The 17504-nt window shown below is 42.7% G+C and overlaps 1 protein-coding gene across 1 annotated transcript in view; it reads right to left on the reverse strand.

Moving 5' to 3' along the window:
* Positions 1 to 410: 410 nt before the first annotated feature.
* ntrk3a (neurotrophic tyrosine kinase, receptor, type 3a) overlaps positions 411 to 17504 on the reverse strand; it is a 159633-nt gene continuing 142539 nt past the window's right edge. The window contains exons 16-18 of the mRNA XM_069718611.1: positions 13140 to 13383; positions 10755 to 10913; positions 411 to 5539 (exon numbers count right to left, since the gene is read on the reverse strand). Of these exons, the coding sequence (XP_069574712.1) occupies positions 5354 to 5539; positions 10755 to 10913; positions 13140 to 13383 (589 nt within the window). The 3' untranslated portion in view covers positions 411 to 5353. The remainder of the gene's footprint in view (positions 5540 to 10754; positions 10914 to 13139; positions 13384 to 17504) is intronic.

Here is a 17504-nt window from a genome sequence, read left to right on the forward strand (position 1 = left end):
GGGGAAAACAATTGGGGATACAACATCATCCACCTTACCAAAGTTTAAAAGACATTTAAAAACCTATTTATTTTCACTGGACACTTTGATCTTAACTTGGCACTTTTGTCTGATTTGTGTTAGTTTGTCTCGATTTTAACATTACTTATCCAGTCTTTTCGAATGTATGACTGTTTGTCTATGTGCAGCACTTTGGGCAACCTTTGTTGTGTTTTAAAATGTGCTTTACAAATACATTTTGATTGATTAATTGATCTACATTTACACACACTCATACACTTACAAAACAGATGGTGTTAGTGCTCTTTGTATGGAAGGTCGTTAGCACTACAATTTGGCCATATTTATTGGCAAATCTAAGTCTTCCATAAAAGAGTAAGTACAAAATACAAACAGAGAGGATGCAACAATTCAATGAAGTAACTTTTAATGAGTCAGAATCGTACACAGAGCCACCTTAAAAGTTCACCACATCTCAGCTTTTTAGAAAGACATTATATAAGTTGTCAAATTATTCTAATACATAGTGTTATGTATGGAGATGGATATACAATACGAGAGAGAGAGAACAGAAGAGAGAGACATGAATACTGATGGATTTAACATATTCAGCTTAAATACTTTGTATGGGAAACATGATGCAGGAAAACAGCTGAGGAAGAGGAGAGAAGTCGAAGGGTACATGTGCAGGATAGATTGAGTAACTCGAAAGAAAAAAAAAAAAGACTAAATGTCTCAAATGAGCACTGATGTTGATAAAATGAAAAATGGGAGAAAAAAAAATCAATAAGTATAAATGTAACGTCAGGAGCCAACAGAGAGAAACAAACAACGACTTCACTTCAACCTGAAATCAGCAGCAGGCCTGAAGTGTACGACTGAGACAGTCACAAAAAGATGAAGGCTGGATCATACAGGACACATTTCAGCTGTGGGCTGTCTGTTCTGAATGACACTTGGATGGATTTTGTCCTCCAGGAAGTTTGCATGTAGTATTTTAGGAAAGTGTCCAAAACTGAATCACATCTGCAGCAAACAGGAGAAATCAGAAAAACTAGAGCCGGTGAATGTTTCTGACCTCCGATAAAATTCCCTTCTGCATGGATTTTGCAAACCGTTTCTATTCTTCATATTTGGACAAAAGAAAGTCTAGTTTGTCAGTAAATTTTGTGTGTTAAGAGTTCTTTAACACGCAGGGTGAGGTCAGTGAGCAGCATCATGTTGACCAACCCGCAGGTTTGCCCGGCTTCTCTATCCCACAAGACCTCCTGGGTGTCACAAGAGCAACACTGGTGACTCTAAACAGCCGACTTTCTCAGAGTACCTTTTCACTTAATTCCATCTATCTCATTGGCTGTGAGTTTGCAGCCTTACTCGTGGACTGCTGACACAGGATGTTACATTTCAGTTTGTCTTTGTGCAGTTTTTAATGTAAAACATGCGGAGTGTGGGGGACATAAAATAATCAGTTCCAAGATTTTCTGCCACTTCACTGCATTCACTAAATGATTGTCTTTCTTGGTATCAGCTGTAGAATCATTCCAGTGATGTATGATGGTAAGAATCACATATGGACACTTCTTCAAGCAACACTATGTAACTGTAGTTAAGCAGCAACAGCAGCCTCTGAGGCAACAAGTGGTCATCACACAATGTAACTTCAGTTCTATGAGGTGCCCGTTAGAGGGCGAAGCACATATGAAACAGAATAATAATTTCAATACAAACCAGCACGTGCTGCAAACAGAAAACATGGAGGCCAACAGACAAACAGCAGCTGTTCTCAGCTGTGACAAAGTTTCAGGTTTGAGAAAATCACGTCACATTTCAACTTTTTTCAGTAGCCACATGAGCACATTAGAATGAATTAAACATTAAAAATGAACGGTTAATCGTCACAGTTACAACCTGAAATATCTCAGTTTTGTTCTGTTTGGTAAACGTTGATAAACAGATAAACAGTAATACACGGTGATAAACGGTAATCGCAGCTGTGTTTTTGGATTTCACCTCGCAAAGATCCAAACAGCGTCACCTGTGTGACGAATTGAGGAGCGAGCCTGATGCATTAGCTCCGCCTACTTTCTCTGAAGGAAAAGACCGCTGTCGGTTGAACGTGTTCCCTCTTTGGTGATTGAGCACTGTACAGACATTTATCTCATTTAAAATCTTTGAGATTATTACTTTAAATTTGAATTTAAATTCTCAGTTAAATTGGAAAAAAATAAAATTAATTCTGACAGAAGATACATCGTCCTTACACTCAGGATGTTTGGGGCCTATGAGAGTGCACACGTCTACTAAGCCATGTCCATAGAAAGTGATGCACAGACTCAGGTTCTCATGAAGCTGTCCTCTTGACACCTTATTGTTCAGACACAACTTCCTGGAGGACATTGATGAAGAAAACATACTATGTACTGTATGCAACACAAAGTGTTGATCGAGATGTGCTCTCTGAACAAGAAGCCGTGCGAGGATGCACGTCAGATTCAAACTATAGTTTCATGTAGCGGTCTAACGGACAGCGTGATGCCCTTTAATTTTGGAAGGAAACGACTGATTCCTGATTGTTACTCCAGGTTCAGTGATCTGATCTTTGCTCGATGTGTTTGGGCAGAATATCAGACCAGAGCACTGATCTGTTATCCCCCGTGAGACTGGACCGGTGGCAGTGGGTGTGTTTTTAAATCATAGTGATCAAACCTTATATCTATATATATTTCTTATATATAGCGCTCTTTATGCTAAGCTAGACTAAACGGTACATGTCACATGTGGAGGCCGGCATCACGCACCATTTACAGACGCACAGAGATGAAGCGGATCATTTCATGTCTCTGGGTGACGAACAGAAACGAGAACTTCATCTCAAACTGTTGAACGGTTTCTTTCAGATTAAAACAAACTGGCCCAAGAACTGCACAGCTTTCTTCTATTGTCCTGACTTCTAAATTAACATCAAGTGATCAAAGAAAATGAACTGACATCTTTCTAATTTATCTTATTAAAATGATGGAAAGACAATTTATGACTAAACAAAGTAACTTCCAAATGGAAAGAAAGATTATCAAAATATCTATTGGCTTTCACTTAACATTATAACAGCACATCAAGAAGCCAAAAATAATCAAACTAGAGAAAAGCAAATAAGTTAACATATCTCAAGACATGGAGATTTACAGTATATACATCCTTAATAAATGTTATTCATTGACTGGATTCATGGACTCGTTATGGTTTCAGTTCACTTCTGTTGAGATCTGAGGTCAGAGTGGATCCAGATAAACCGCACCTCGTCTAATGAATCCTTCAAGGCTTCCTCTCAGCCAATCATTTCTCTTTTAATGCTGATCAGCTTTTTCCCACCCAGTGGCAAAAGGTTCCAATGGCTTTGGAGAATGGCAGAGGTCTACTCTTTGACTTTAAATAAAAATAAATAGAAAATATATAGATTATGCTTTTTTTTTTTTTTTTTTTAAGAAAAAACTGAAAATGTAACTTCATCTTGGGTCGTTTGACTCTCTGGTCAAACTGCAAAGGGTATAAAAAGGTTTTTGTTCACTTTTTTTTTTTTTTTTCCCCCCCCGGGGGTTTTATATTTCTATAATTTCCATTTTATTTTTGTTTTTGAGATTTTGTTTTTTTTCAATACATATAGTGCTGTTTGTTGTAAGAAAAATGAGGACAGTTTACAGCTAGTGTACATTTTTTTAAGCAGGTAAACAAAATGTAAAAGTGCTCTTATTTTGAAAGACTGCTTTTTTTGAGTTCCCAGTGTTAAGAAAGAAGTAGGAGGCACTTAGGTCCATCTCTATGGCGACAGACGGTCAGTCGGGCCATGCTCCCAGGCTCAGGATTGGAAGGTCTGGCAGGTTCTCGCAGAAGTAAACAGATCGGTGGGCGAACATGAGATCAGGAAGGGAAGAAGTGTTTCTGATGACTCAGCAGATGATAACAATAAAGCGTGCTGACAGTGAACCAACACTTAAAAACACAGTCGCTGCTGCACATGACCTGTTTGATTTATGCACGTTGTTCTTTTTTGTTGTTATGCTTCCTTGGTGTGTCAGTGAACAACAGAAAGGACACTCGTGGTCTTGTGAGCGGAACATTTCCTTAAAGCTCAGCCCGGTTCTCCTGCTGCTCTGTAGAACTTGGTGGGGTTCCTTTGTCTTTGAGTCAGGACGATCGTGATCGCAGCCATGAGAACGCTGCTGGTTTCAGGAGTAGTCATGGCCATGGAAGGTTCCACGAAACGATGCAGCAGTTCATTTCCTCTCTTCATCGTTTTACAACAAGGTTTCGCATGTCGAGATGATGATCGTCATTCAGAGAGAAGAGTTCTGTTCCGTTTCACACCGGCCATCAAATAAGAAATAGAAAACAGATGTGTTCGTACTTTGACATCGTGGGAGTGTCGTCATCCTTCTCGCATTATGTTGATGTTCCTGAATGGTTGTCACTTGTGCCGAAAGCTTTACGTAGAGGGTATCGAGTGGAATCTGAGTGTCTACCAGGCAAACCCAAGAGGAGTAAAGCTCTGGCCACATGGACGAACCCGGGTCAGATATCCAGGAAGACAACTTCCTTTTCTGAAGGAGCTGCAGGTCTTTCACATCCCATCAGTCGAGAGCAGGCAAACATACAAGCCAGATGAGGCCTAGTGAGTGAGATGATCGAGTAATCCTAACTGAGGATTTGTGCAACTGAGCTAGGTTGAGCCACACCAATGTATGCCTGATATACCAGGACACACATAAACACATGTTGAGATCACGGGTGAGATCAGTATAATCTCAGGCAGGAGATCTGAACTATCACCAAGCTAAGCCAAACTGTACCAGGCTAGGTCAGGTTTCACGAAGACCCGAATGGAACCGGGGCTGCAATGATCTAGACAGGGTGAGGGGCAGATGCATAAGCTGGGAAATGAGGGTAAGAAAACTAAACCATACCAGACCAGGACAATCAGGTCCATCCAGTTCAGTCCAGTTTGACGCAATTCATATTTCAAGTCTTTCTGGTCTGGCTTCATATGAAAACGTCGGGACCACACGAGCCCAGTCCCACCTTCGAAGTAATGGTACATCGCAGTGTCGTTCAGTTTGTTCTGGTCCAGTTAAATACACATCACGCCACTGAAGCAACTTCATTCCAATCCGTATACGTTGGGCAGTTGGATGCAAGGAAGAGTTCGTTCCCGATCTGAGTCCGCATGGTTCCATCGAAGATCATGCTGCGAGTCCAGACCAAACTTCTGCTCCGAGGAAATCCATTGTGTTCTGACCCAGTTCTGTTCCAGTGATAATCGCGTCCAACACATCCCATTCCCTTCCCCGAGGATCCGTTCTTATCCCAGTATGTCCAGATAGACTGGAGTGGCTTTCATCAGAGTAAACAGCATCTTCTGAATGTCCTTAATGTTGAGGCGCTGCTGAGGCTCCCTCTGCCAGCAGCCCAGCATCATGTCGTAGACTTCCTTGGGACAGAGCCTGGGGCGCTCCAGTACCCTGCCCTGAGTAATACACTCTATCACCTGCGAAGACACAGACACAAGGGGTTAAACAAGACATGTCGTATGGCCTTGTTCAAGAAAACACAACAATGTTGGTTATGCAACCCAAGGCCGGAGATCTACTTGCGTTAAGCTACACGTCAACATGCGCATGACGGCTACAACAAAAACATTGATCCTGAAACCCACAGACCTGACAGATATACCAAGTATATCATGTGTTTTTATGTTCTATGGAAGATAGAAATGCCAATTTTAGACTACCTTTCACCATTGGCAGCGTGTCCCACACAAACATACCCTTTGCCCCAGATTTTTTATTTAAAAAAAAAATCTGGTCCCCCTGGCTGTAACATATCCTGACACACGAGGCTTTCAATGAAAAAAACAGTGGCTACAGATCATTGGAGAAGTCAAACGCTGCTGCTTTGGTGTGTTTCCCACGTTGTCATACAGTTTCCAGCAAAATATATAATCTACCATTAAAGTTCTGCTTCAGTCAGGTCAGTCATTCAGAAATCCTCCATACAAATGAAACCCAAGTAGCACTTCTACTGTTTCTCCAATCACTGTTTCTCAGCAGGTAGGAAAACTGATTAAAGTCAGCATTTGCACATTTTTCTAAGTCATTACATCGTGATGGGTTTTCTAAAGGCATATAATGATTTTTTTTTTTTTGGTGAATGTGAAAACTAAATCTTTCCTCATAATCTCTTTTCTTCTGGTTTCTCTATCATGTTGCTTTTGTGAGGTAACACTGTGGACTATTTCATTCATTTATAATCATAATACTATGATGTGTAGTTGGTTTGAACTGCACTGCATCTGATTGCAAACTCTCATTGTTTGTACTTTGGATTTCCTGGAGATGACAGCAGAAGGGAGATTTCACTGGGTGATGTTCAGGATGTACCAACACTTGCAGGCCGGTTCTGAATGTGAAGGTTTTGTGCGCAGAAACCCGACCCGGCACGTCTCCTGGCTGAGGCATGCAGAGTATCCACCAGGGCTATTACACAGTTTTCTTTCCAATTAAACTCATCTCCCTGAATTAGACTCCTGGTGTTCCTGAATCCACCTCCATTACTCCACACTCTGCATCAGTACTTCAACACCTGCTACTGGCCTAACACTGCTACGCTTCAAGTAAACATATACAATTCATGGTCCGCAACACCTCAGCCAATTATTTTTTGTGTCGTTATTGTCAGTAGCAACAAGAGGCAGCTAATGGGATGTTTGGCTCCAAACAGCCTGCAGGGTTGAGAAACTGTAGCAGTGCCCGCCTTCATCGACCGCGCAGTTCTTTAACACTCCAATGAGCTGCAGCGTGGAAAGGCCGGCTGCCTACACACATTCCTGCTCATGTTAGTTTTACACACAAAACCAAGAAAAACAAGCAGCTACTGCTTTATTTAGAGTTCTTCTAACCTCATGTACACAGAAATTATACAGGAAACACAGAGGAGACCAAACACGCTGCTGAGAAACAGAACTGAACGTGAGGGTGGAAAACAGGAACTTTTCTGTTAATATTCTTGGCTGAGGTGCCAACTCAGTGCTGCAACTTATTATATCATTAATGGAGTTATTCATTTGTCTGGAATTATTGCTTAGTCACAACTTCTCAACAACTCAACAAGCACGGTTGTTGCTCCAATTAAAACCTCTAAATTCACTGCTTCGGTCCTGATCAGATGCAAGACGATGATCAAACCCACAGCTCATTCTTCTTTTTTATTTCTGATGGAAAAAAAACTTTGAAAAGATTCAGATTTTTCTGAATTGTGTCCAAAGGCTCCAATATATAAAGACACATGACGTACAATATGTGAAGGTTATATTTTTGGTATATGCAGGTTGTAGGTAACAGCAGTGGTTCTGTTTCATTACAGATAGAACAAATGCAGACACCAGGATGAAGACGTGTAACTACTGTTACAGTAATCTGATGGTTCACTTCCCCTGATGTTGGAGGTTTGTAACTCTGAAAATGAAAATATGTCTGCAGCATCTGTTGTTTCGGATGACTGTATGTCTTTCTCTGGTTCCGAAGCAGAACTGCAGCATGAGACTGACCGCAGTGGACAACTGAGTGAAGTCCACACAGCTGCGTGACATCGACCTCACAGTGACAGAGATTTTTGTTTTAAATGCTGAAAAAAAAAAAATCGTTTGAGGTGCGTTTTTGTCTCTAAACATTTACAGTAGCTGCTATTTGATGTAGAAATGACTCTGTGAACTGGACTGCAAACGTGAGGCCATGTTGATGGAGAACCAGGACGGTCGTGGAGCAATCTGGATCCTGTACTTCCATAAAAGTTACAAATCAGTATGAAGTCACGTTTAAAGCGTCGACGGACTCCGGTGATAAACGTGTGTCTGGCAGAGGGAACACACACAACACCTCACGCGTGTAATGATCAGTGATTTAACCTGAGCATGAAGCCTTTTATAAAATAAGAGTACAGAATGTTGAGATATATTGAATGATTACATGATGTCAGTGAATGTGCAGTGGACGAGGACAGTGAACTCAGTGATCTTTAAACAGTGTTTTCTCTGATGCTGCGTTCCAGAGGTTGTACTTGTGTACTAACTCTCACTATTTTGACTGCATCAGTGTGTTCAAACTGTCCAGTACAGAAACACCAGAACACTACAAGTACCAGGATGTTGCACTGAAAACAGTCCAAAAAAGAAGTGTGAAACTCTGGACACTTTCCACCCTAAACGGTCGCCATCTTGGCTCCATAGAGGAAGGGGGCAGGGCAATTGACATAAAGGATTTTCAAATTAAGGCGTCTGAGGAAGCTGGAGCTGTCCCTGAACACAAAAGTGTTTATTTTCCGCTGCTGCTGCTGGACAGAAGAATCAGTGTGTTTACTGAGTGTTAAACAGAGGACACAAAAACACGTTGATTTTTAAATAAATTAATTGAAGCTGCAGATATTTTGGAGGGTGATGTGTTCACATGATGAAGTTATTTCCAGTCGGCTTAGAACAGCAGTGTGATTTGAAACAACACTACTCTGTTAAAATTCCTGCACTACAAAAGTCCTACCATGTAAGAGCACTAATTGTTCGTGTACTAAGAGAAATATGTCATTAATAACACAGTGTGAGACTTAGTCAGTCACATCTGTTGCTCGCTGCTGTCAGAAAAGTTCTATTACATTTTCTTTTCCTCTGTGCAGCTGTTTAAAGGAGCCTCTCTGACTCTTCCCTTAGGCTGTTTCACCTGGAGCTCGTGGAGACTAACAATATATAAAATTCTCTTTTATGGCAGAGTAATTCACAGAGACACAAATGATGAACAGTCATGTTTCTAATACTGAGTCTGCCTCTTTGGATTCTTGTTTCTATATAATGACAAAGTGCAACTTTCCGTCTACGATTACTATTGTGGATGATGATATGGAGCCCTAATTTAGTTTTCAGGTGAGGATTTCTTTCATTTGATTTTTGATTTTAGTTTTACTGCATGCACACACACACACACACACACACACACACACACACACACACACACACACACACACACACACACACACACACACACACACACACACACACACACACACACACACACACACACACACACACACACACACACACACACACACTAACTCTCACCACTGATGCACAAACAGAATCCGCCTAAATCTCATTCACATTGTCAAATAATGCAGCATAAGCCGGGATGCACATTAATATCAAAACAGGCTCCATGATGTCTGCAAGGGATAGACAACTCATAAAAGTGTGATTCTACATCAGTGTGTGCTTCATCCTCTGTAGGTCTGGATGTCTGGCTGATCTCTGGGAGATTTCTCCACAATTCCAACTCTGAAATCCACTTTTGGTTGAAATAACAACCTTAAGTCCTTTTTTATTTCCCCGGAGCGCCAATAAACCGTAATGACTCTACAGGGATTGAGGCTCATTGATCGATACCTCCTGACTCCACTGTTATTACCAGGTGCTGAGCTTCCTGTCTCTCTCTGCTCCGTCCTCTGTTTTGGAACAAAAAGCGCTCATTCACTGAAATGTCAGGACTCTCGGTGATGGAGGACGCGCCTGTTGCCTCTGAGAGAACATTTCCAAAAGAGAAAGGACAAGAGGTAAAAACAAGCCGCTCTGCTCTTCAGGCAGGTGTGGACTTGGACTACAGTTCGTCTCTTTATTAGCTGAACAGTCCTGAGAGAATGCAGAGGTCAAGTTCAGTCAGTTCTACATCAAACCAGAAGCTCCTTTTGTTCGGAATCATCAGGACTGTGTGGGAGCTCATGAAGGAGAGACCAGGTTTCATCCATGTTCATTACAACTTATTACATAGTTTAATCATTTCATCAACACTGACAGATCTGACCAGCAGGATTTTAGACATACTCTGGTCAGAATGTAACAATTCACCTTATTTAAAGACCATTCAGGGAAAAGTACAACGGCCATTTCTAAGGAACGTTCAGACCTGATGCCCACGCAAATTTCATCACTGTTGACTGTCCAGAATAATCAAAAATTCGTGAAGTATCCCTTTGTAACTTCCCTGGACACGCTGCCAAATAATGCTCTCCTGATGCCGACACATCACCCATCCGAGCGCTCCCACAGGAACGTCACTTCCCTCCTTTTATCGATTCCGATGAACGGGAAAATAAACATTACTATGTCATATCCGCGTAGACGCGACAGGCCTCTGATAACATATATGGCACATCGGCAACTTATTTGTGTAACTTTCATTAATGTATACATTTTGTTGAGATTACAGTAAGGCAAACGGTAGGTTATTTGTGATCTAGTTTTTTAAGTTGTTCATTCGAAGTCCATTTACGGCGTATAAGGTCCATCCGTTCCTTAGAAATTAGCGTAGTACTTTTCCCCTTCAAGGTCTTTAAATAAGGTGAATTGATAGAGTGGTTATTTCTTTTGACATGTTTCATGTAGAGTCTGTTTTATGCTGAAGTGTTTGTATATTCTGTGTTTAAATTAGCTTTAATGAATTGACCAGCCACCGACGAAGCTCTATAGATCATAAAGGTGGTATTCCTTCATTACACTGTCAAGAACTTAATTTGACTTTATTTGATTTAGTTGTATTAAACTGCACATGTTGAACATTTGAAAAACTGCAGTCAGGAAACTCTTTTGATTAGTTTGTGGCGGGGAAGGTCAGCACAGACTCACACCATGCAGTCACAGTACACATTGTGTGTCAGTGATCGTGTACCTCGTTGTTGGCGAGCTGGAACCACGGCTGTTTGCCGTACGTAAAGATCTCCCACAGAATGACTCCGAAGCTCCACACGTCGCTCTCTGTGGTGAACTTCCTGTACATGATGCTCTCTGGGGGCATCCAGCGGATAGGCAGCATGGTGTGACCTCCCACCTGCACAAAGAAACACACACACACACACACACACACACACACACACACACACACACACACACACACACACACACACACACACACACACACACACACACACACACACACACACACACACACACACACACACACACACACACAGACACATGTGTTCTGAGTTCCAGGGGACACGCACAAGTCAAACTTATATGAGGACTCCACAGCACCATTGTTTCCCCTGTCAGAGGTGAATGTTAAGTCTGGAGGATCCTACCTGCAAGAGGTGGGACTGACTTTTCATTAATATTATTATATTAAATATTATATGTTATGTTAGGTTAGGTTAGGTTAGGTTAGGTAGTTACTTTATTAATCCCCAAGGGGAAATTTTTTCGCTACAGCAGCATACAGGAAAGCAATAAAATAACAGTAAAAAATATTAAATATAAAATGCACAGTATATATATATATTTATATTTATATACAAACTTTATACATATTATTATATACGAACAACCAAGAAACACAGATATAAAATCACTGAAATATCAGAGCAATTCAACAAGACAAAATACATAGATTCTTCTGGATTACTTAAATGGTGTACTGTATTTATAATGCAATTCTATAATATAAATAATATGATTATCAGGCTCTATTGTGGTTTTAACTCAGATTTGCCCATTAAAAGAGCTGCAGTCCACCTGTAACAGTCAGAAGAGGAATATTCTCTGTTGGTTTCATGTATTAATGCAATGAAGGTTAACATGTGTTGAGTGAACACCCGTCCCCTCATCCTTCCGTGACAATTTGTAAAAGAATTTCAGGTAACATAAAACACTAAAGTGCCCCTGCAGAGTCAGTGTTTGGTTTGTGCTTCTGGGCTCCTGTAGAAACATGGCGGCTCTATGGAGGAGTACCTGCTCCCTGTGTAGGTATGAAGGAGTCACTCTGAGGTCACAGAAACACAATGGTTCTTTGTCTCAGGTGATTTTAAACTAATGAAAACAGAATTATGAATATTAAATGTCGGCCAATAGATACTCCTTAATCTATCTTTACACTGCAGCTTTAGATTAAAAGAGATTTGCCTGCTGGGATGTTGGAGTGGCCATTAAAGAGAAAACAGCCCACAGAAGCTACTTCAGTGGATGGGACTCAGCGGAGTCGTTGACATTTACTGCCAAATACAAGTTATCTCCCACCATGGAGAGAGTCTCCTGAACATCCCTGTGTGCCGCGGCCGCCATCAACCCTGAAGACAGACCTTCTCTCCATCTGGGACCCATGTCAGAATATTCAACATTGTCTGTGGACCAAATATTTGGGACAAACTGTACAGTGAAATGTGATGTGACGGTCAGTCATGGCAGCAGCCTGTGCTGCAGCTACTGAGCATGTGCAGAACAGGAGAACACAGTAGTTACCCACATCTATCTATCTTTCCTGAATCAGCCGATGTGGATGGGGAGAGGAGAGTTGGACGCCACCTCCGTGGGCTATGGTGTGTGATTTTCCACTATCTAACCACAGCTCCAGAGCTGTAAACATAGACTGTATATAAAAATGGACGTAGCATCTGGCTCTGAAAAATGAGGAAGATACGCAGGTTCCTTAAGCTGCATAACCACCGACTGCCACTAGAGGTCAGCTCCAAAAAGTGTCGGGCTCCATTGACTCCCATTCAACTAGTCTCATAAAATTCTCAGTCGATAAAATGTGTACATCAGTTATCTTGGTGTTGTTAGCTAAAGTCACTCCTTCTTATTAGTTTTCTGGAGGTTAGAAGATAATCCGTCAGTAGTGAGAAAATAAGCTTTAAAAAGCTGTGTTTTTGTCTGTTTGATTGACAGGTCTGCAGTGCGGTCAGGTTACAGCTATCGGTGGGCGGGATGTAATATCGCCGGGTTTCCAATCAGATCAGTCAGATCCACCGCTCGCTCCTCCCCAGCGTGTCCAAATATGGTCACTTCCTGCTCCGCTCTGAACGAGCGAGATGGTTGTAACACTGGTCAAGTGGTGGAAAAGAGGCTTCACATATGTCATTCTGCACCATAAACACTAATTTGTTCATGAAAATAATTAATTCATATTCACAGTGTGTACGGTCAAATCAAACAGAGCCTTCAGTTATTTGATGTCTGCTGATTGCGTAACTGTCTTCCTGCCTTGTACGGTTGAGGGTCGAGGTAAACAAACCACCGTTACTGCAGCAGCTGTAATGTGTGTGCAGGACTGTGTTCTTACCCTGTAGTAATCTGTGCTGTAAATGTCTCTGGACATGCCAAAGTCTCCTATTTTCACCAGGAGGCCGTTCCCCACCAGGCAGTTCCTGGTCGCCAGATCACGGTGCACGAAGTGTTGGGACGCCAGGTAGATCATCCCGGCTGCGATCTGACTGGCTATGTGGAGCATCTGGGACAGACCGAGCTCCCCATTGGTCTGCAGAGGCTGCCCGTCCACCAGGATCATGGCGTCTGGCCCGTGAGCTCTGAGGGAGGCAGGAACACTGTGAGTTAGGAACTGAGGACACGTCTGACCAAAGACATTTTGGTCGTCTCACATTCTTATAACACTTGTTTTGTTCCACTATAAAACCACTTACCATGTTTTGATCAGATTTCCTCTTTAATATTAATATCAACCTTAAATGCTGCGCCAGTCACTTTGTTTTTCAAGATGGCAAAAGTAACACCAGCGAACTGGAAGCTGTGCGTGTCTTCTGATTTGCTGGAACAGGTCTGACCAGTAGCAGCTCACAGCTTCCACAACTACTGACACATCCTGAGGTCAGTGTTGTGTCTCCTGTCCACGGGACGGCTGGACATAACATTCTTTATGACCTCCTCACTCGTCCCACCCCCACGAAGGGCTAGCTCTTTCAGCTTCTTCCAATCAGGACGCATCACATAGTTTGAAAGAGCCAACCAGCAGGTCGCACCTGTTTCACACCAGCATATTCACCTGTACATATACACACATAACTTTACAACATCACCCACAGTCATTCCACCACACACATCACAGGACAGAGAGATGTTCATTTTAATGTCTGATCAGTGTCCATGGTAAATGTGGTCAACTGAAGCAATAAACTCCTCAACAGCCGCTCTGTGTGTTTCTGGGGAGCAGCTGCAGACGCTGCTGTTCTTCCTGCAGCAGCTCCGTCATCGGAAGGTGACGTAGTCGGTGGCAGGAAGAGCTACAGGCGTCTGGGTCGCCAGGGGGCGCTCTACGTGCTGCACCACAACGAAGCCTTGTTCTCTTCGTGTGCTGCAGCTAGCTTGGTTTCCAACCGGGAAATATGAGTGCAGAGGATGTTCTGGAGACATTTGATAGAGTTCTGAGTGATTCAGATATTCAGACGTATTTATTTTAACCCAAGCAGACGGCTGACGAGTGTCACGACCGACGAGGACCGAGCAGCTGAGAGCAAACACACAGGGGTGATGCCTTCGATCCAACTGCCCTGTGAATCATTCTGCTGCAGTGGATTTCAGCGTGGGCAGGTTCTGTTGGATGCTGTTGGTGTGTGTGTGTGTGTGTGTGTGTGTGTGTGTGTGTGTGTGTGTGTGTGTGTGTGTGTGTGTGTGTGTGTGTGTGTGTGTGTGTGTGTGTGTGTGTGTGTGTGTGTGTGTGTGTGTGTTAGTATGGATTTAACTTTTCTGACTTGAACAGAGGTGAGCTGCAGACCTTTTTCAGGATACTGAAGATAAACTGGAAACTAAAAGCAGCAGCAGAGAACAGACGATCATGGAGGGAGGACCTCTGAGCGGTGACGTAGAGAGAGAGGAGGAAGGGCAAAGAGTGAGTGACCTGTGTCGTAAATGCAGTGTGAACCACTAGTCACTGTGTGTGTGTGTGTGTGTGTGTGTGTGTGTGTGTGTGTGTGTGTGTGTGTGTGTGTGTGTGTGTGTGTGTGTGTGTGTGTGTGTCTTTTCAGCTTCACTGACTATTAAGTCTCTAATGGAGAAAGTGATGCCAGTGAAGTGGCAGCTCAGCGTGTGTCTTTTACAGTGTGTGTGTGTGTGTGTGTGTGTGTGTGTGTGTGTGTGTGTGTGTGTGTGTGTGTGTGTGTGTGTGTGTGTGTGTGTGTGTGGTGGTAGTTTGGAGGGCAATGGATGCCGGCTAAATTAGTAGTGTGTCCTGGATGAATTGATGCCAGCACTTTAATGGAAACACAATTACTGAGCTGAAATTAGCATCCAAAGCACAGAACGCTGTCCCATACAAGCGCACGCGTGCACACACACTCACACTCTCTCACACACTCTCACACACACACACACACACACACACACACACACACACACACACACACACACACACACACACACACACACACACACACACACACACACACACACACACACACACACACACACACACACAGTCATACATAAGCACTGGCAGACTTCACCTCCTGGCGACAGACTAAGTACCAATGTTCTATTCTGCAGAGCAAAGCATCCTGGGAGCAAATAACATCTAATCACAGCAGACATAATGCAGCTCATTAGCTAACCAACCACAATTTACAATTTAGGCATTTAGCTTGTGCTCTCATCCAGAGGAGCCTCGGTGTGTGAGCAGGTAGTGCTGCGAAGTCGGACTCAGTTCGGGACCTCCTGAACAAAAGTCTCGTGCGATGTCTTACACATCCACACACACTGTTCGTTTATTCATAGTCCAAACACAATGTGAGAAACCAGAGCATTCACGATGGTGCCTGCACAGAGCAATCCATTAGATATTACAGAGCAATTAAAGTCCTGTTTATGATGACTGATGTTTCCGTAGTATGACACCTCTCGTGCTGCACGCACAGCTGCTGACTTACAATCCAAAACTGTTTCAGCAGAAGTTAAAGTCTTCATTTACAGGATTATACAAGAAGCTCTGCATGTGCCACAGAGTGCCAGAGATATGGATTTTCAGGACAGGACAGGACACTCAGAAATATCATCCATTAATATCTACGTATGAATGGGTCAGCCCTGTATGGAGGACAGAGTTTTCCTTGTTATGTAGCTAAAATAATCATAACCAAGCCAACAATTTATGTCTTTCAAACACATTTTCTGGTGCCTAAAAGAGTGAATAAAATATATTTCACAACGTTGCTTTGATTAACTTTACTTTCTCAGGGACAGGGCTGGAATGATAGAGGTGAGTGTCCGTGTCTCTGACTGGTGGAAACATCTCCTGTCATCTTATTGAATCCGCAGCATGAAACATGAGGCTGTTGTTATTGTAACCACCGAAGTAGAGTGAGCAGTGACTGGGCCACTGGATACTGAAGTCAGAAGTGTCTTCTGTGTGATCTTCATACAACCTTTGAACATGTATCCTCACTGGATGTCAGCGTGAAGCTGCAGTTCTTTAAAGAAAAGACTTCTCTTTTAGGAGACGGAGAAAAGAGAGATTTTTAAAAATGTCTTGAAGAGAATGAGTTTGCTGGTGTTTTTACTTGATTAACAAAAATCTCAGTTCATCACAAACTTTCTGCCGTTAAATCTGGTAAGACTTTTGGTTTTAGAGTCAAATCAATCGTGATCTTTGCTCCTCAACAGCTCTCTCATCATTTCACCACCAAAATCGAATCACTTCAAGTGAGTCCGAGTGAACATTTGTGCCAAATCTAAAGGCATGCCTTCCAGGCTTTCCCCAGATATCGTGCTCACAAGCATGGGTCAATGTGAGGTGACAGTGACCTTGACCTTTGACCAACAAAATCAGTTCATTCTCATTATCGAGTGAATCTTTTTGCCAATTATGAAGAATTCCTGAGAAGGGGACGGACAGACAGACAACCCGAAAACATAATACCTCTGGACATTGCCAGTCCAGAGGCATAAAAAATGTTGTCAAAGAAATCTGATGTTTGAAATGAAAAAAGTTGGTTGCATCTTTCAGTACAGCCGGAACGATGATCCCGGGCAGTCAGACAGTTCTGCATCATGGAGGCTGAAGGTTCAGCACCTTGGACAGAGAACATCACCGTCTGCTGGACTCGTGGTCGGCTTCATCTTCGAGCTTCGGTGAAGTTCAGTTCATCTCTGTTTCTTGAGAAGCCGTCGGGCAGAGACAGACTGCCGGCCTCAATGATTCCAACTCTCCTTTTTTATTATTTTCACAAGTCTGCTATTATTTGTAAGTCATATCATGATGTCGTGGTGTGAAAGCGACGTGTGTGTCTGCAGGTCAGACTGTAATTTTGCACATGCCATCCATCAGGGCACTTTGATTCACACACTATAATGTAATGAAAAATGTTTCATGTACTCTGGGCGTCGTGCACACACTGAGCTTCCTGTGTCCATCTGTGAACCTTCGAGCTGCAGCGTCTGAGGGGTTTAAACAGGCTGACAGCAGGACAATCAGACCTGATGGTGTCGCCTGAGATCGAATGTTTGACTGTCTGTCACAAAGAAAGCAGTCAGTCTTCATCACCAGGCACGAGAGATTACTGAGCCCCACTGAGCTCAGGCAAATATTAAACCACAAGTGAATCACTGTCAGTGGACAGTCACTTCACACACCGGCGGCTGCAACGACACACACTCTCACACTCACCCGAGATGAGCTGCTGTTTTACACACAGCTGGATCT

The sequence above is a fragment of the Brachyistius frenatus genome, unplaced genomic scaffold, assembly GCF_029030835.1.
Source record: "Brachyistius frenatus isolate BFR_SWC_R1_liver_20210118 unplaced genomic scaffold, ASM2903083v1 Contig_194, whole genome shotgun sequence".
In the NCBI taxonomy this organism is placed as follows: domain Eukaryota; kingdom Metazoa; phylum Chordata; class Actinopteri; family Embiotocidae; genus Brachyistius; species Brachyistius frenatus.